Source organism: Vanessa atalanta, chromosome 18 (genome assembly GCF_905147765.1).
Source record: "Vanessa atalanta chromosome 18, ilVanAtal1.2, whole genome shotgun sequence".
NCBI lineage: Eukaryota > Metazoa > Arthropoda > Insecta > Lepidoptera > Nymphalidae > Vanessa > Vanessa atalanta.
The window spans coordinates 7,557,909-7,575,500 of record NC_061888.1 but is presented as its reverse complement, the minus strand read 5'-3'; the positions used below and the strand labels follow the sequence as shown (position 1 = coordinate 7,575,500).

General features: G+C 32.9%; 1 protein-coding gene across 2 annotated transcripts in view; it reads right to left on the bottom strand.

Annotated features, from left to right (window-relative positions):
• Window positions 1-529: 529 nt before the first annotated feature.
• LOC125070955 (putative epidermal cell surface receptor) overlaps window positions 530-17,592 on the bottom strand; it is a 39,124-nt gene continuing 22,061 nt past the window's right edge. Inside the window, exons 3-18 of one of the 2 annotated variants that reach the window (XM_047680984.1) lie at window positions 9,284-9,768; window positions 9,017-9,203; window positions 8,677-8,806; window positions 8,228-8,375; window positions 7,768-8,146; window positions 7,272-7,488; window positions 6,860-7,068; window positions 4,821-5,142; window positions 4,290-4,488; window positions 3,640-3,776; window positions 3,323-3,513; window positions 2,886-3,114; window positions 2,485-2,588; window positions 1,505-1,672; window positions 1,046-1,117; window positions 530-873 (exon numbers count right to left, since the gene is read on the bottom strand). In XM_047680984.1, the coding sequence (XP_047536940.1) occupies window positions 866-873; window positions 1,046-1,117; window positions 1,505-1,672; window positions 2,485-2,588; window positions 2,886-3,114; window positions 3,323-3,513; window positions 3,640-3,776; window positions 4,290-4,488; window positions 4,821-5,142; window positions 6,860-7,068; window positions 7,272-7,488; window positions 7,768-8,146; window positions 8,228-8,375; window positions 8,677-8,806; window positions 9,017-9,203; window positions 9,284-9,768 (3,185 nt within the window). In that variant the 3' untranslated portion in view covers window positions 530-865. Of the gene's footprint in view, window positions 874-1,045; window positions 1,130-1,504; window positions 1,673-2,484; window positions 2,589-2,885; window positions 3,115-3,322; window positions 3,514-3,639; window positions 3,777-4,289; window positions 4,489-4,820; window positions 5,143-6,859; window positions 7,069-7,271; window positions 7,489-7,767; window positions 8,147-8,227; window positions 8,376-8,676; window positions 8,807-9,016; window positions 9,204-9,283; window positions 9,769-17,592 lie in introns of both variants that reach the window. The other variant, XM_047680983.1, reaches the window with a different exon arrangement.

Genomic DNA, 17,592 nt, shown 5'->3' with positions numbered 1-17,592 from the left:
TCTCAGATAGGTAACGGAAGAGGTATAGAAGTACAGTCTATAATCAAATGATTTTTATCTACTTATTTTATTTATACAACCATCAATTTAACACATCATAAAATGAAAAGCTATCTTGAAACGGCACGCTGTTGTCCATTAAAATATATGCGTCCAAGTAGCTGATAAGTTGAAACTATTTAAACGGCGAATATATTGAGTCTTTAATGTATCGCTTCTTCTTTATTGACATCTCACTGTAGATTTCTCGATAATTTATTTCAAATTGCGTTTTCGAATAGCCATTATGACGTTTGGTGTTAAGTTTATATGGAAGATAAATATTTTTTAATGACGTATTTTGTATAAACAGCAATAAACTATTGAAGACAATTTTCATAATAATGTATAATAAAGTGTCTCTCTTCATTGTATTTTTAATAATAGTAAATAATGCCGCTTATTAGAAACCGTTCTGAATACAATGAATATCCAACTTACTAACTAATATTTTACATCTACTCATTAATAATAATATATCAACACTATTTACAAAATATTATGCGATAAGGCACTCATTTTTATTAAATTCTTTTTACAAAATTAAACTCAATCTCAAATATAAAAGGTAAGTCCAAATATTACTGTTAAAATAGTTACCATAGGTAATTAATAATCAGTATTAAAACTATTTTATAAATATATTTAGTTTTTAAAATTTAAACTGAAGCGAGATTAATTGCAAATAAATTATCTTTGTCAGGTATATATTGGCGCGAGACATTGCTTAGACGCCCATTTCGTTGTATGGTCGGCCATTTTGTACGTCCGCGCTTCGTTCGGATATCCCGTTGAGCCCATTCAACTGCTCACGGGAGCTTAACTGTCAGAGATCTGGTGAATGAAAAAAAAACATATTTCAATTAAATGGAATACTAATTGACAGAAAATGTGGAAATTTTACAAATATTAACTATAATTTTGTTTTTGATATTATAGTAAATTTAAAAAGAACAATATCTTAAATATTTAAATATGGCCGTCATAAATTATATCAATCTCATACCCATTGTTTCTTGCTGTAATTCTAGTTTGTACGCCGGATTATCGTAAGGTGGTAAAGATGACTCTCGGGGAGCTGATGGCACAGCTAAAACGATACCATCTAGTAAGTGCAATTTATTACGAGGTAGAGTGCAAAAAATAAGAAAAGAAGAAAGTAAGTAAAAGTCGCCGCCGACCGAATGATTATTGCCACATTTTTCTGCATATATAGATATAATTTTTGATCTTAAATATATAATTATTTTAGTTAAAATTTCGACAGTGAGATTTATTATTATTTATTATCAATAATTAAAAATAGACCAATAATTCTGTTATAAAAAATTACAAAATAATAACTATGCACATAAATAGAAAATAAAAACGTTTATTCCTTTCTCTTTAAAAAAAATAAATTGGGGTCGAAGTGATAAATTTTTGTGAAAGTATTATCAATTCTATTTGTATTTGAATTACTCACACGTGATTGGCACGGATCTCGGTCTATGGCGACGGACCACGACCAGCAGTAACAGGATCGAGGTAAGGGCTCCAAGGGCAGCAATGACCCCGACCACGACTAAGGCTCCGTAGTAATCCCCACGAGGAACTCCTCGGCTACCAGCTACTGATGATGCTTCTATTACATCTATAAATTAAAATTAAGACTTAAAAACTCAAAACATAAAAAAATCTTCGACCAAATATGAGCACAACCTATTATTCTGACCAGAAAGAGATAAATCCAGTTTAGTTTTTTTTAAATGTATTATTTTACCAATATGTATATAATTTAACACTCTTCCAGCCTTAATATACGTTGGAACGTTATAGGAACAAATTATGACGTTATTTGAATATATCTGCAAAGATACAGTCACATTAGCAGCCTGTAAATTTCCCATTGCTGGGCTAAGGCCTGCTCTCCCTTTGAGGAGAAGTTTTGGAGCATATTCCACCACGCTACTCCAATGCGGGTTGGTGGAATACACATGTGGCTGAATTTCATTTAAATTAGACACATGCAGGTTTCCTCACGATGTTTTCCTTCATCGCCGAGCACGATATGAATTATAAACACAAATTAGGCACATGAAAATGCAGTGGTGCCTGCCTGGGTTTGAACCCAAGTCATCGGTTAAGATGCACGCGTTCTAACCAATGGGCCATCTCGGCTTACGTCATGTATAAAATCCGTCAAATATTTTTCGTCAAACAGAGTGAATATCCTTGACCATTCGTGGGGCATTACAACAAAGGTAATTAAATCAGAATAAACTTAAAAGTGTTCGTTAGTAAGGAATCTGATCTGATCGGAAGGATCTGTGACTAGAAAAAAGTTTCATGAATGTTATATTGACTTTTCAAGAGGACTTTTGCGTTTTCAATGAGGTCTTACAATCAATGATTCAAAAAGAGTACCGACGATAGATTCAAAAGTAAAATTAAAACGTTACTCACTGTCGATGGGTTCTCCTGAGTCCAAGGATTTAGTGTGAATCTCCAATACGTTACTGGTTTTCACTTTGCCGTTTGTAAGGAAAAGCTCCAACCACACTCGACATCTAAAATTAAATTTATATATTATTATTTCAATTACAACAATGCGACTTTATCTCTAGATCGATTGAAGTAGTCGAGAAAGTTAAACAAACTGAAACATTCGGTTTAGCGTCAACGAGCGATTAACAAGGCGATTAACTCAACGGACGGATGGACGGAAGACTTAAATATTATTTCGTTATTTAACGAGGAGATTTTTAAGCTATATCAAGATATCATTTATTGTAGTTTGTAAGGAGCTCTAGAGTAGAAATATTTTATGCTTAATTCAGTTCGAGAGAGTGCAACTGGTGGCGTACTTTGCGTCAGGTCGTAGCCCCGTAAGGGTGATAGTCTGCGGCGTATCGCGTCGCACGAGGCGGAAGGCGTCGTGCTCAGTGCGCTCGTCACGGTCGTTGGCACACGCGTGCGCGGCGCGGTAAACGCGCACCCAGCGCTCGGCCGGTGCCGGCACGCCACGCCACGTCAACTCCGCTGCCTCCGATCCTACTGCACGTGCTTCAACCATCACTGACCAGGCGTAAGGATCTGAAATACATGATCGACCAATTATATATAAATTCATCTATCAATTACGGAAAAAAACAAATACGTCTTATTGGAGAGTATAATTGAATTTACATAAATACATTCAACGGAAAAAGCGAAACTAGAATTTCTAGTGTCCGAGGACTAGAGATGAAAACAAATCAAGTCCCTTCAAATAAAATAAGCCATAATAAGTAGGTATACATACCAATAAATGGAGCTGTGGTAAATTCTACAATTCCTGGATCGTGCAATTCGGTGGTGGACCGTGGGGGTGGTATCAACACCAGTGATGCTTCGTATCGACTGCCGGGGCGCAGTTCTCGCAACTCTGCAGCTGATCGGCTGTGATGCAGAAGTTCTGTCATACTGTAGATTGGAGTACCTTTTGGACGATATCTGAAAAAATAAATTTATGAACATTGAAAAATGTTCTATACATCGAAGCAAATAAACTGAACTCCTTTATCATTTATGTTTATAACACATTTAAGGCTTCCGTACAAGGTAAAGACGCAGTATTACCTGACTTGTATACCATCGATAAATTGCAATTCCTCTTCACTGAAATGCCTCCAGTTCACGTGTGCTGTTGTGTCGTTCACATCTACTACCGACAGCTTACAATCGATTTCTTTACGTTTCTCTTCGGGAGGCAGAACCTTTACATAAATAAAAACAATAATTATATTTGATTTATTTATTAATCTTACATAATAATTATAGCTGCTATAGTCTACTATCCATAAATTCCATTTAAAATATTACATTGTGCTATTTTTGTAACATTTAACGAATTGCCAAAGACTTAGCGTTCGTGCCGTTGTTAAATTTTATTTTATTTCTGAATAAATTTATGTATCTATTAGTTTCCGGCCTTCTTCGCCTGCTTGTGGGTTGTGGCGGTCGGGGTGAAGATTTTAGGTATATTTTTTTGTAATAAAAGTAACCTATGTGTGATTGCAAATTACATTACTATAACTGTGTTCAATTTAATCCAAACACATGAATACCTTCGGGCGTGATTGACTAAAAAATATCCATACTATCACATTTAAATTTCTAGTAAGATAATGAAACTTTGATAATCTTAGGAATTAATTAGTAGTTAAGACCTTACGAAGTTAAAGAACTTATGAATATGGTGAAAACTCGTGATAATAAGCAAAACTTACAGTTGGTAAATCTTGAGTTTTCACAGTATAAATATCGCTCTCCGGTTCCACTGGCAAATTGTGTAGGTAAAGCTTTCCTCTAATCTTGTACGTGGTTGATGGCTTTAAATCAGTCAGTCGGAATTCCAAACGTGGTGTGGTAAGAATCTCGTCTGCTGGAGCGAAAACTTGCGAGTACCATTGAGATACATCCTCCTCTCTGTAACAGAATTTTATACCAATAATAATAGATAGTCTGTAACAGAATTTTATACCAATAATAATAGACTATTTGAAGATTCAAAATGAATACTGGACATGAAATATAATACGGTTTAAATGATCTGATAGATTAGTATAATGTCATAGCATAGCTGTAATTAAAAACATATTATTTTTTAACGATATTCTAGTTTTGAGAGTCGTATCATTTTAAGGTCATGTTTTAGCTTATCGCTTTCCGTCAGTTACGTCATTGTATTATTTAGATTTTTCTCTTAAAGAGAATCATAAAATATGATCATAAAATGGTTTATAAAATAAACAACTTACGCTGAATCTGTATATCTCAAGTCCACACTGCCACGCAATCCGACTAAAACTGGTGGTAGACCAAAGAGCATCTTTATGCTCGTTGCTGAGTCACCTTGCAACGATAGCACCGATAGCTTTTTGTTATCATCACCAAAACCTGGTATGGGTAATCCTGGTGGAATTCCATTCAAAGGTTCTAAGGGATTATTAGGACGATGTATAATGTTTTGTTCGTCATCAACAATATCATCATGAGGATAGCGATCCGCAGGAGGAACTGTTGGAAGGAATTGAGGTGGTTTTTGTTGAGGATTCGTAGGAAATCCTGGTGGAACCTGACCTGTAATTTGTATAACATATATAATGAGTCAAAATTTATGTTAATAATAATTTGTTAAAAACTCTACTGTTAATAAATTACACTTCCTTAAAAATCTAATGGTTAATGGTGTCATGATGGTTAATATATATCAGTGGTATAAAAAAGCATGGTGTAATGAATTTTGTGGTTAATACATAACTGTTAAGCAAGCAGAAATAGTCGGTCGCAAAAGATGAAAGTCAGTTCCTGTCAGAAATATTAAGATATTAAGGTCATACAGAAACTTTTATTGATGGCAAGGTCACTGACCTAGCGCAATTGTACCGCGGCTTTTATCCGCCGATCGTCCAAGGTTTCTGTTGACTTCCGATTCTAATTCCATTTGATTGAGAATATGTTCTAGGTCGAGGGAGGAATATGTTTTGGTGGGAACTCTAGGAATGCTCTTTGAAGGGGTATCAAATGTCAATTTTTTTTCAGGTTTAGCATTCGGTAAAATTCTAAGTAAAACGGTCTCGTAAGGGTTCGGTTCTTTGGTTAATAAATGATTTTCCGTGTTTTTTCTCCATAAAGAAGACTCGAAGTCACTTGTTTCTGAAGTCTTTAAGTCTTTAAATGTCATATGAGTCATGTGTTTTTCGGGAGAGTTATGAATAATATGGTTAAGATGATCGTTCTGATTAGAAGGTATTGTTAAGAGAGATTGAGGTGTGTATCGATCTATTGTTTTATTTCTGATTTTAACTTTTGGTTCAAAATAGGCCTGATTTGTCTTTTTGTCATAAAAAGGCAAAAAATAATTTAAATGATTTATTTGTGATTGCGGGACTTTTTTAACGGATTGATTGTCATATATTTGCTTAATAATTAAATCATGATCATTTAAGACGTTTAATTGTCCATTATTACCATTTCTCAAATTTTGAATATCATCGAGTAGCTTACCGTCTGATATAATTATATTGAGTGGGTTCTGATTTTCAGAATTTAAAGTAGATATTGCAGCAGTGTTCTTCAAATGAGTATTTTTATAATGATTAGATAATACGGGACTCTTTGAGTGAGATGTTTCATCACTATCGTCATTAATAGTTACCGATGGAGGTTCAGGTTGAATAGTTTTAAATGGAGAGTCAATGTCCTCTGGAGTAAATACTGTTATATTGTCACCAAGTATATGATTTGGCAATTTCTCTGATACGTGTGTAAAATTGTCATTGTGACTTATGTGAGGAACAATAGTTTTGAAAAATATCGGAATGTTAGATTTAATCGGACTTAATCGTCTATAAAGTTCGGTAGTCTGAGGTGGTGTAGGAAGGTAAGATGTGGTAACTGCTGGGATAACAGGTACCACTGGTGTCACATAATTCATAATTGTCTGTTCATATGTTGGCTTAGCGTAGGTCTGAAAAGTCGATGCGTTCATGTTTCCAGCTGTAAGCAATAATGTGCGTCGAATGATTAGCAAACATGCAAATTGCTATTCCAAAAAAAATACCATGCTCATAAACATAAAATATAGAACTTGCAACCTCATATTATGATAATGACTGATGATGTTAAGTCAAATGTTTCTGCTATAATAATAAAGCAGCTTAGTATAAAATAATGAACACCAACTTTCTAATGATGTGAAGATCAACACAAAACGATCCAAGTTGATGTAAATCTTATTTTTTTAGTGTAAGTATACTTATATATTTAACATGCTTCAATAATATTTGATTCTCACCATGAGCAACGCAACCCCATTGCTTGCAGCAATCCTCGTCAGATATGTTGACCGGAGCTGGGCGATGCATGGGGGGACATCTGAGATTTTGAGGAGGTATTGGTGGTAGCGGTGCACATGCCGCCTCACAGTCTAGCTCACCGTTCTCACAGAAACAGTTTTCTTCACACCCCGTTAGCGTGACCGGTACTTCGCTCCAATTTGGGATTCTAAAAATGCACATTCACCGTGATGAATAAAGAAGAAATTTATCTTTAATATTATCAGCCTACTTTGAAGGCGATGCCCATCAGGGTAATTAATTATGCTTGGCGTATCTTACATATAAAGGTAAAAGGCATAATTAATTAAATTATTAATATATTACCAGAAAATGTACGTTAATGAGAAAATTTAAAAAATATATACTTACGCTACACCTTTATAGTGGCATGTCCCATCGCTTAAGCATCTTGCAGTCCTTGGGCAACAGTTCGGTGGTGTAGGTGGTGGGTTTGGTGCCCATCGAACACAACCTTTTGATACCAATTCTAATCCTACATGGGATGGGCAAAGTAATGGAGCACATTCCCGTGCATCTGGCCCGGTACATTCACATAGTTCACTGCATCCTATTTGGAACTCTTCACCTGGAATAAGAGAAAATAGGAACTAAAAAAATTAATATATTTGTCATTTTATTTAGTAGTATGTTGTCTAATCATATATGATACATTTTTTTTAACTAAGATAAAATCTATACTTTTGTTTTCATTATGTGGGTAAAAATATATTATTTTTTGTCTACCACACATTTATTATTTCCTGATGACTCATTGAAATAGGTACACAGTCAATATCAAAATACATTGCATGCATTTGCATAATATTACAACTACATTGTATTTATAGTAATCAACTCAACTAACCAATCGCATAAAATTGACCATCATGATAACATCCAACGTTGGTTCCATTCAGTGGTTCTTCCACTTCATTACCGACATCCAAAGCTGTTATAGTAAAATTAAATTTCGTTCCAGTTTCTTTTGTTTTTAAGACGTAGTCCTTACCACCTTCCAAATTCAATATTAAATTGGAGTATTTCAATTCTACATCACTGTAAGTTTTACCCCCATCACCGCTAATTAGTAAATGGACGGGATCATCGCTGCTATTCATATGCATTAAATTTACTTGGACACTGTTATTTTGTAGTACTTTAATGGAACCAATAGGTTCTGAGAGTACTAGTGGCCTCATCGGTGATATGGGTAGATTAATTGAGTCTTGTAGTTGCTTCGGAATCTACGAAAATAAAAGATACTCGATTTATTCTGAATGTCTTTATTAAAGATGAATATTGTCCAAAGTTGAAATTCTACTTACTTCAGTTGTGGATGAAGTCGAACTTGTTATATTTTCAGCTGGTTCTTCATGAACGTCTTGAGAGACATCGCAAATTTGCATCTCACAGCATTCATCATTCGGGTCTTGTACGTTAATACATTTATCAGATTGTGGTAGACGCTTGCATCTATAAAAGTATTTTGTTTCTCGTATTAAATATTTAAGTCATGTAATTACCCAACTTAATCCAGTTAGTTAAGCGAATTACACAAATAATCTTTTAATTAAATTTGTCAGTTAAATTGAGTTATAAAAAACTGATTCGTATTAAAAAAAACTGTACACTGACTATTTATATGCTTAATAAGTCATTAATAAGATAAGTCACAATAATTAAATTGGTTTATTTATCAATATTAAGTAACTTATTATATATACAAGTATGATTCACTAAATTCTCCAGGTATGTTATGTAACAGCTCACTCACCTTGGCTTACAGGTGACCACCGAGTTCTGTTCGCAAGTGCACGTTTGTTCACAGCCGATATTCCACTTCCCGCCCACCGGATACGAAACATTACCATAACGACACACCTCCAGGGTCGATAGTTTTGGATCTAAGTAAATTTTAATTAAATTATTTCTAAGCATGCTTTTTACCAATAATAGGAGCGCAAATAAGTATTGAATCACTTGATGGTAATCTATTTTAGACAAAATTCACTAGGAATAAAATTATGTTGTGGTATCTATCAAGAAAAAGAAATCTAATTATTGTCATATCAATAATATATGTCATGTAAAATATGTTAGATTCTCGCTATTACCTCCGTTTCCCGTTGCACAAGCAATAATGGAACAACATTCGTCTACCGGAGACTCGAAGCATAAGGGATCGGTAAGTCTTCTGCCACGACGAATATAAGGATGTTGACATCTTGGTGCACATTCAAAGGAACCACCGGGAGTACATTCGCATGATTCCTCGCAACCACGATCTACATGCTCTCCAATCTATAAGGCAGATGATAAAATAACAGTATTTCTGTGTTCACAGTTTGTTATATGTGTATTATAATTTATAGTTTCCTTACCTTATAAGTAATATCGTTCTCCTTACACGTTTCAGTTTCTTCTGATCTATCAACAGATAATAATGGATTGAAAGGAGCTTTAAGGTTTGAAAAGAATTTGTCTGTTATGTGTGTATTTTTTGGCTCATCTCCTCTTAGCCTTGGGTTCTCATCTTCATCTTCATCCAGATTAACATCGCTTAAATCCGAAAATGTGCTTTTTATTCCTTTACTTTGATTGTGTAAGATATTGGCAAAATTCTGTAACTCATCGACACTTAAATTGAGTAATCTTGGCTTAGGTTTAGCTGCTGATTCAGGGACTTCATTAGCCTCAGTCGTTGTATGAACTTCAGTTTTGTTTGATCGATTTTCTTCCTCAGTTAATGTCGAACGTGTTGGTGCTGCTGTAGTGGTAGTTATTTTAGGAGAAACTATTTCAACAACTGTTGGTAGCATCGATGGTAATGTCGACGCCGAATCGTCATCTTCACTGGTTAGTTTTCCTAAAAAAAATGTACAATTTTATTTGTTAATAATGCTAGAAATTATCAAAATCTACCGTGAATTAGGTAAAACCAATTTAATATTGATATTGAGTATTATCGTTGGAACTGTTAAATCAAAATTAATTTTATTATAAACGTAATTTAACAAATAGAGCGTGGTCAGTTGTCACTCAATAAATTGATTGGTTGAAAACTAAAACTAGCGGTTCTTTTCGGTATAACTGTCAATGTAATGGGATCTATATCAATTTCACCTAGAAATTTAAATATACATAATCCATCTAAATTTTGAAGAGACGTAATCCGTGTTTCCTTACACAATACCACTGTTGATATCAGGACTGGTTCATTGGTTAACGATTTTGGAATAGCGATTTTACGGAAGAATGCTGCTAGAATTCTCGCCATCATTCCTCGCGACCACGTTTTTATATAAATTATTCTTCATTTGATTCTGACATTTATTTAATGAAAAGAAATATCGTTAGACAATATTTATTATTTAAAAACCTATTATCTCTGCTTGCTTAATTAAAACTTAATACCATAAGGTACTGATGGAAACATAATATATATTCTCTGATTTATTGCAAGGCTTCATATAAGTTGAGCAAGAATCTAGTACAAAAATAAACGTGACTAGACCCGTGACAAGATTTATAGCATATTATTGCTTACGGATTGTCGCAGCGACCTTAATCTTCGTGCTTATCGAACTAGGTCATTTAAAGGACGTATAAAGCTTAAAGCACAACCGGTTGGACACTGTTTACGTTCAATAGTTACCACGGTCCATTCACAATGCGTTATTGACCGACATTTGCGTGCAGACGTGCTGGCGTTGGAACGGTAACAAACTTTGTTGTTTTGTTTATTGAATATTCTGTTTATATAAGTGAAGAGGTCTACGCAAATTACTTTACCTACCATTCTTGCTGACTATGACATATTTTGTTTTATTATTTCTATAGATTACTTGATTTTATGAAGGCTTTCTGATTAAGTCCTTATACGACCGAGAAAACTAGTTTTTGGTCAGGGTGAATGACATTGGAATTTATAACTTATTTAGTAAAAAAGCTAAATTTGTTGAACGTGTGTCTCTGTGAAATTTGGAGAAAATATACTTTGAATAAATTATTTACCTTAACTTTAAGCAATGGTGAATTTTACGTAATTATTGCCGCTCTATTATTTTATACCGCCCATAATCTATGTCAATGTCTCAAATTTACAATGACAAAAGAAGAAAGACAGAAAGATGTTCTCCCTGCAAAACATGAGGATCTGTTTTAAAATTATCAGGGATATATTTTTCTATTACTGAAAACATCACAGTTTTTTTATACATAACCCGGATATTTAAAAAAGTCTCTTTCTTAAAGGACATATTATAGTAGAAAGGTCCAACTTCGTAAGGATGTTATAATGTTTCTTTTTTATTATGAAAACTGTGAGACCGTGCTAAATGCCAATGACTAATTCGATGCGTAAATAACGTGTTACGAAGGCAGCGTTGCGTAAACGCATCGTGCATCCGGCTATAATCGGTTTATATATTATGTTACAGTCAGAACTATGTCCCGGTCAAAACTGATTTCGTCTGGGCATTGTCGAAATGTATATTGCCTAAAGATGAAATTAAGTTAATTTTATTTCTGTAGGCATTATATCTAGATAAATGGGTATAACAAGACCGTATTGTTCTTGTACGTAAGACATCATCGCAACATTCAAACAGATCATACGCTTACAGAAATATAAATATGTAACTACTCAGTTTCTTGCCGGTTCTTCTTGGTAGAATCTAAGTTTGCGTTCTTTAAAATAACGATTTAAACGTGTTTGTAAAACTTCTTGAATGAAATACAGTTTGACTATGAATTTGATTTTTCTAATGAATTATCTAACTTAAAAATTATTTTAAATAATTTTGTCGGTCAAAAGTAATTTAAACTAGGATCGAGTTTTGACTGTAACATACCTATATCACGATTCATATTTTTAAGACAGATATCTTAAATCCGCATTCGCATTGAATCAGATGCTTTAATTAATATGTTAATATTAGTCTTACTCCGACACATATTTTAATGAATATTTAATTATTTTTTAGTCGTTTATAATCAAACTGGTTCTATATTGTAAATGATTACTTAATATTTCATACAAACAATTCGCAATGATGACAAACAAGTAATGTCTGAGTTTCTTGTCGGTTTTTCTAAGTAGGTAAATGCTGTTGATTATTTTTAATAATTCATAACGATGACTTTAACCGCTTACTGGAAGTAATAAAGAAGGCAAGCTATATGAACTTTTATACATTTGGATTATATCTATTTTAATGAATAATTCATTAAAATATAATCCAAATGTATATACAGCTAAAACAGGAATGAACTCTTAACTTTTTTAACAATATCGATTGGTGACTTTATAAATGGATGAACTTTAAGGGTGTTTTCCTTCACAGTTGAGTGCGAAATTAATTATGAATACTAATTAAATAATTAATGTAATCACGATCTGACAAACAAAATATCCTGCTGCATTTCTTAAGTCCAATCTTCCCCGGTCTGAGGTATTATTTCAAACCGATGGTAGAACAATGGCAATCAATAAGAAAGCGAATCAATAGACTACTTACTATGTTGAATAAATATATTTGAATCTGAGTACAAGAAAACTTTCTAGCTCCTGCAAAGAGTCGAACTCGTGGACATGGCAATGTACCATTCTGACTCAGGAAAATGGCTAAAGCACTTCATCTACGTAAATAATCCTTAAAGAAGCCGTACATAATATGTGGTGTATCACGTTTTTGCGTGACTCTCAGATGCGCTCACTCGTGTTACACGTACAAGGAAATCCTCCAGCATTTCAAGTATGAGTAACAGGTGGACATCCTCCGACAAGCATCCTTGTTAATTCGATAACATTTTAGTATAAATTATTCATTCGATGATAACATCGATTGAATGAGTAACTTCTAAAATAGATTGCACATTATTTATGGTTTTATTTTTTTAGCGATTTATACTTCAATAGTAATTTTTTATTATATTCTAAGAATGATTCAGTGTCAATGATTGACATAATAAGTAAATCTTAAATGAACATTTTGTATGTTGTCTTATCAAACATGAAACTTCAATTAGACCGCTGATTCTAAAAATCATTGTTCGAATCCTATATCGGATCGGTAAAAAGCCTTAGTTTGAAAGTTAAAGTTTATGCACACCGGAACGTGCCTCGGAAACGTAAAGTCGTTGTTATGTTACGAATATTTTCTGATCATGTCAGCTTGTCGTTCCATCGGATTATGGGAATGATTTAATAATGCACCTGCGTCTGCGCGCGCACTTGTAAACTTTAATATATTCAGCGTAGACTGTCCTTCCTTATGATTGACCGTTTTTGCCGAAACAGGTCAGGCTGATATCATCATAAACATAAACTTATTCAAGCCGAAAAGGCTAGACCAGGTAAGTCTGAGGAGAAATTACGGAATGGAACCCGATCAAACATCACTGAGTTTTTAATTCTATTCTTCGTAATACTTGATATTGTATCGCGTGTTGGTTTAAATAAACTTAAATTATGTATTAATATCGTATATCATTCTAATTACTAAGAACATTGTATCTAGTATAATAATAATTGTCTTCTACTTATGAATGCTGAATGAATTACATATAAGTTGCTCGATGGTCAATTTTATAAACTTCAAAATTTTGTATTTTTTTATTGACGCTGTATGGATTTTCTTAAAATGGCCTCTGATCTTGTCTTATCTTGTTGATCTTGAATTGCATGGACATGTCAATTTTAAACGTGTTTATATATTGAGTTAATATGGCGGTTAAATTTAGTTTAATATCAATAAACTAATTAATGCTATATCTTATTATAGTATATATTGCTTTAAGTAATTTGATACAACCTTTCTCATGAAGATTTAGAGTAAAGAATCTATATAGAGTAAACGCAATAGGGTATTACGATTAAGATTTAGGTGTACTTAATATATGAATTGCATAATTGACTGAGTCTCTAAATTAATTTAACAAGATATATGCTTGCTATACTTATACGTAGTATTCTTCTGTCGCTTTCCCACGCCCACATCACGTTAGTCTATTCATTGCATTCGGCAAATTTTGGGAAGATGCTACTTATACTATTAGTATGGACGTATATTTATTAATTATATGAAAATTTACCACGTATTCAGTAGTATTATATCGCAGCAGCAGTAATACAAAGTATACCCTAATAGTTATCGCTCACAGCTTCGCTCGTGTTTTTGGGATTGTTCGTTAGGTATAAAAAGTATGTCATTCCTCGGAGTTCAGTCTTGCTTTATACCAATTATCTTTATCTAATTTTGTTCAGTAGATTAGCCGTGAAAGAGCAACAGACAGACAAATTTAATATCACATAGTATTCGTGTATTAAAAACTTTTTTGAATTGTATCATTAGTTCCGTAGATTGCCCCGTACATGCAAACAAACAAATTGTTTCCCCTCTATAATATTAGTATAGAAAAAAGAACCAATGGTTTCTATACTTTCACTTTGCCCAAGTCTTAATTTATTCTGTTTTATTAGGTCATATGGAACAAGGTCGGCAGACAATGGTGTATGACGTTGATGTATCATAATGGCATCATCACGGGTTTTGAATCACGGGAATATGTACCTTAAAATGTTATCATAACTATCATAATGCAATATCAATTAAAAGTCAGGACTTTACAAGTTTTGTTGTCACGTTTGGCGTTAGATATCGAACTGAATCTTCAAGTTGCATCATTGATGTCATTATTAAAGTAGTTATTCGTTGTATTATTTCGTATTACATTGAATTAAGATAGTTTGATTGTGAATATATTTGAATAAACGTCGAATTTTTAATTATTTGCGCACCTCAGAGAATATTTTGTTTTTTATTTTGGTTTTAACTGCTATGTATATTTTTTAAGAATATGTATTTAGTGTGTATCTTTTGTTGGTGATTCGTAAATTAAATAAATATTACTATTATTGGTATAAATAAAACATTATTATTATCTGTATAAATAAAAATCGAGACTCACTCAGCTTTAATAATTTTACACGTGCTGTTATGACCATACGGAATTAATATCTAACTCTCACACAATTACGAAATTACAGACACCGGTGTATTACGGTTACACCTTAGAGTTATTGGTAACAATAAATATGTTTCATTTACATTTTGTTATTTAAAAAAAAAAAGATTTTTCCAATTAACCATAAAAATATAAATTTGGAAAGAGTTTTTTACTGGGTAGGCTTTGTGCTAATCCGGTAGATAGCAACCATTCATCACATATTCTAGCCCCAAACAGCAATACTAGGTATGGTTGTGTTCCGGTTTGAAGTGTGAGTGAGCAAGTGTAACTACAGGCACAAGGGACATAACATCTTAGTTTCCAAGGTTGGTAGCGCATTGGCGATGTAAGAGATGGTTAAGATATCTAATAGCGCCAATGTCTATGGGCGGTGGTGACCACTTAACATCAGGTGGCCTATTTGCCGGACCGCCTACCTACCTGTGTATATTTTTAATTCCATTTCACCATAGATTTAATCGACCAAGCGGTGTCGAAGTATATTTATTTATTTATAATTTATAGCTGAACGACACACTTGAAAATGAGAAAAAACGTAAACCAATATCGAACAGTACTCAAATATATACATTCATTTTTATGTTATATAAGATATATAGTTCTTTTTTAATATATTATAGTTATTGTGTATAATTATTTTTTGCAATAAAATAAAGCTTTCTATTTTAATTGTTTACGTAAAGTAGCGTTTTGTTTTATAATACAATCGACACGTTTACTGAACAATTGCAGTATGCGCAGGCGCAGACGCCGTCACGCACGATATCTTACGATTATGTCAACGACTGGATTACGTACGCGGCTATAGCCCGGGATCATTAAAGCATTATCATATTATTATCACAATATTAATTATAGCAGTATATATTTATATTACAGAAGTTATTTCCTTCCTGTTTGATTTAATTCTGGTAACAAAAACTTATCCAAATATTGCTCTTCAATGGTTTATATACTTTAAATTGAACAACGAACTTTGAAATATTTTTTTTTCTGGTTAGGAATATTTAAATTTTCGTATTTGTTCTTGTGTCAATATGCAATGGAGATGAGTATGCTCAACATTAAGAAATCCGATAGAGTGAAAAACCGCGACATTAGAAACAAGACAAAAGCCATTGACATTACATTAAAAATAAAACGACTTAAATGGAGATGGGCAGGGCACACACTGAGAGGACAAGATAAATGGAGTAAAAGAATAACCGTTTGGTATCCTAGAGAAGGTAAGCGAACGAGAGGTAAAACTCAGAAAAGATGGGATGGTGACATCAAACAAGTGGCAGGAGTGACGTGGAGTAGAGTGGCTCAGGAACGAGCCGAATGGAAAAGGTTGGAAGAGGCCTTTGCCGATTGGCTGACGGATATGCAAACGATAAATAAACAAGAAATATTGGAAAATATTTAGTTCAACAATTGTTGTTTTATTAATATTTTTTTATTTTTACTCATATATAATAACATTTTTAAATATAAAATACAAATTTATAAAATATATTTAAAAATATAAAATACAGAGGCCAACCAGTGGCGGGAACAGGGTCCAAGCCACCGGTGGTCAGGGCTCCAGAGAGAGGAACTTCCTCACAATACAAAAATAAAATAATATTAATAATTATTAATATTATTTTTATGTAATACTTTTTGTAGTTTAAGTTTGATATGTTGTTTTCTATGATCCGAATAAAGGGCTATATTATTATTATTATTTGTTCTTGTATAACATGCATGTATTATTCATATAAATCATTTTGAATCACTCTGTATGTTGTTGAAAATAGCATTAAAATACGTTACGTTGTTTGAAAGATCTAAGCGTACAGATTGCGTACAGACAAACGACTTTGTTTTATACTATGTAGAGATGAGTCGCAAATTCAATCTTGACCCTTAAGCTATTATTGGTAACAATAATACATTTATCGCTCACAATCTCGAAAACAGGTTTACAGGTTTTGAGAAACTTAAAATATTAAAATGACTTCCTACGTGTATATAAGGCATGTTGAGATATAGTTATTTATTATTTAAATTCTTTGCAAATAAAATGTGCTATAGTTAAGTGTCAAATATTGATTATTTCTAAGTTAACCTGTGAAATAATAATATATAATAATAGCGGATAATCTCTCAGAACAAACTAATAGAACAACTAAAGAAAAAAAAATATAGGAATGTGTTGACTGTTGGTCTTATTCTAAAAACGGAGAACTCACGACTCCATGCGGTGGTTCCGCCACGTTTATTTTTTTTCCCTTATTTTTGAGACCGTTTTCCATAACGTGGACATGGATTTCAAAATAAAATGTATAATATGTACTATGTGTATATGTATGTATATTTTCTAACACTTTTATCCATATAGCCGTACTTATATAAATATTTGTAATTGTATTTTATTTATTTATTTTAATTGTTTTAGAATAACTTTTTACCGTGTAGATTTTTTTTCTAATTTACTGTGTGGCTTAAGTAATAAAATACTCGTGTGAATTTTAAATGTAAGTGTCTTGATTAAATAGTTACTTTTATAATAATTTTATTTACGTACTACATTTATGAGAATCTGAATTGCGATTCAACGGGGAAATGCTACAAGCATACCTGTCACCAAGCGATGACTTGTACAGTAACTATTATTTGTGCAAGCTTATATAAG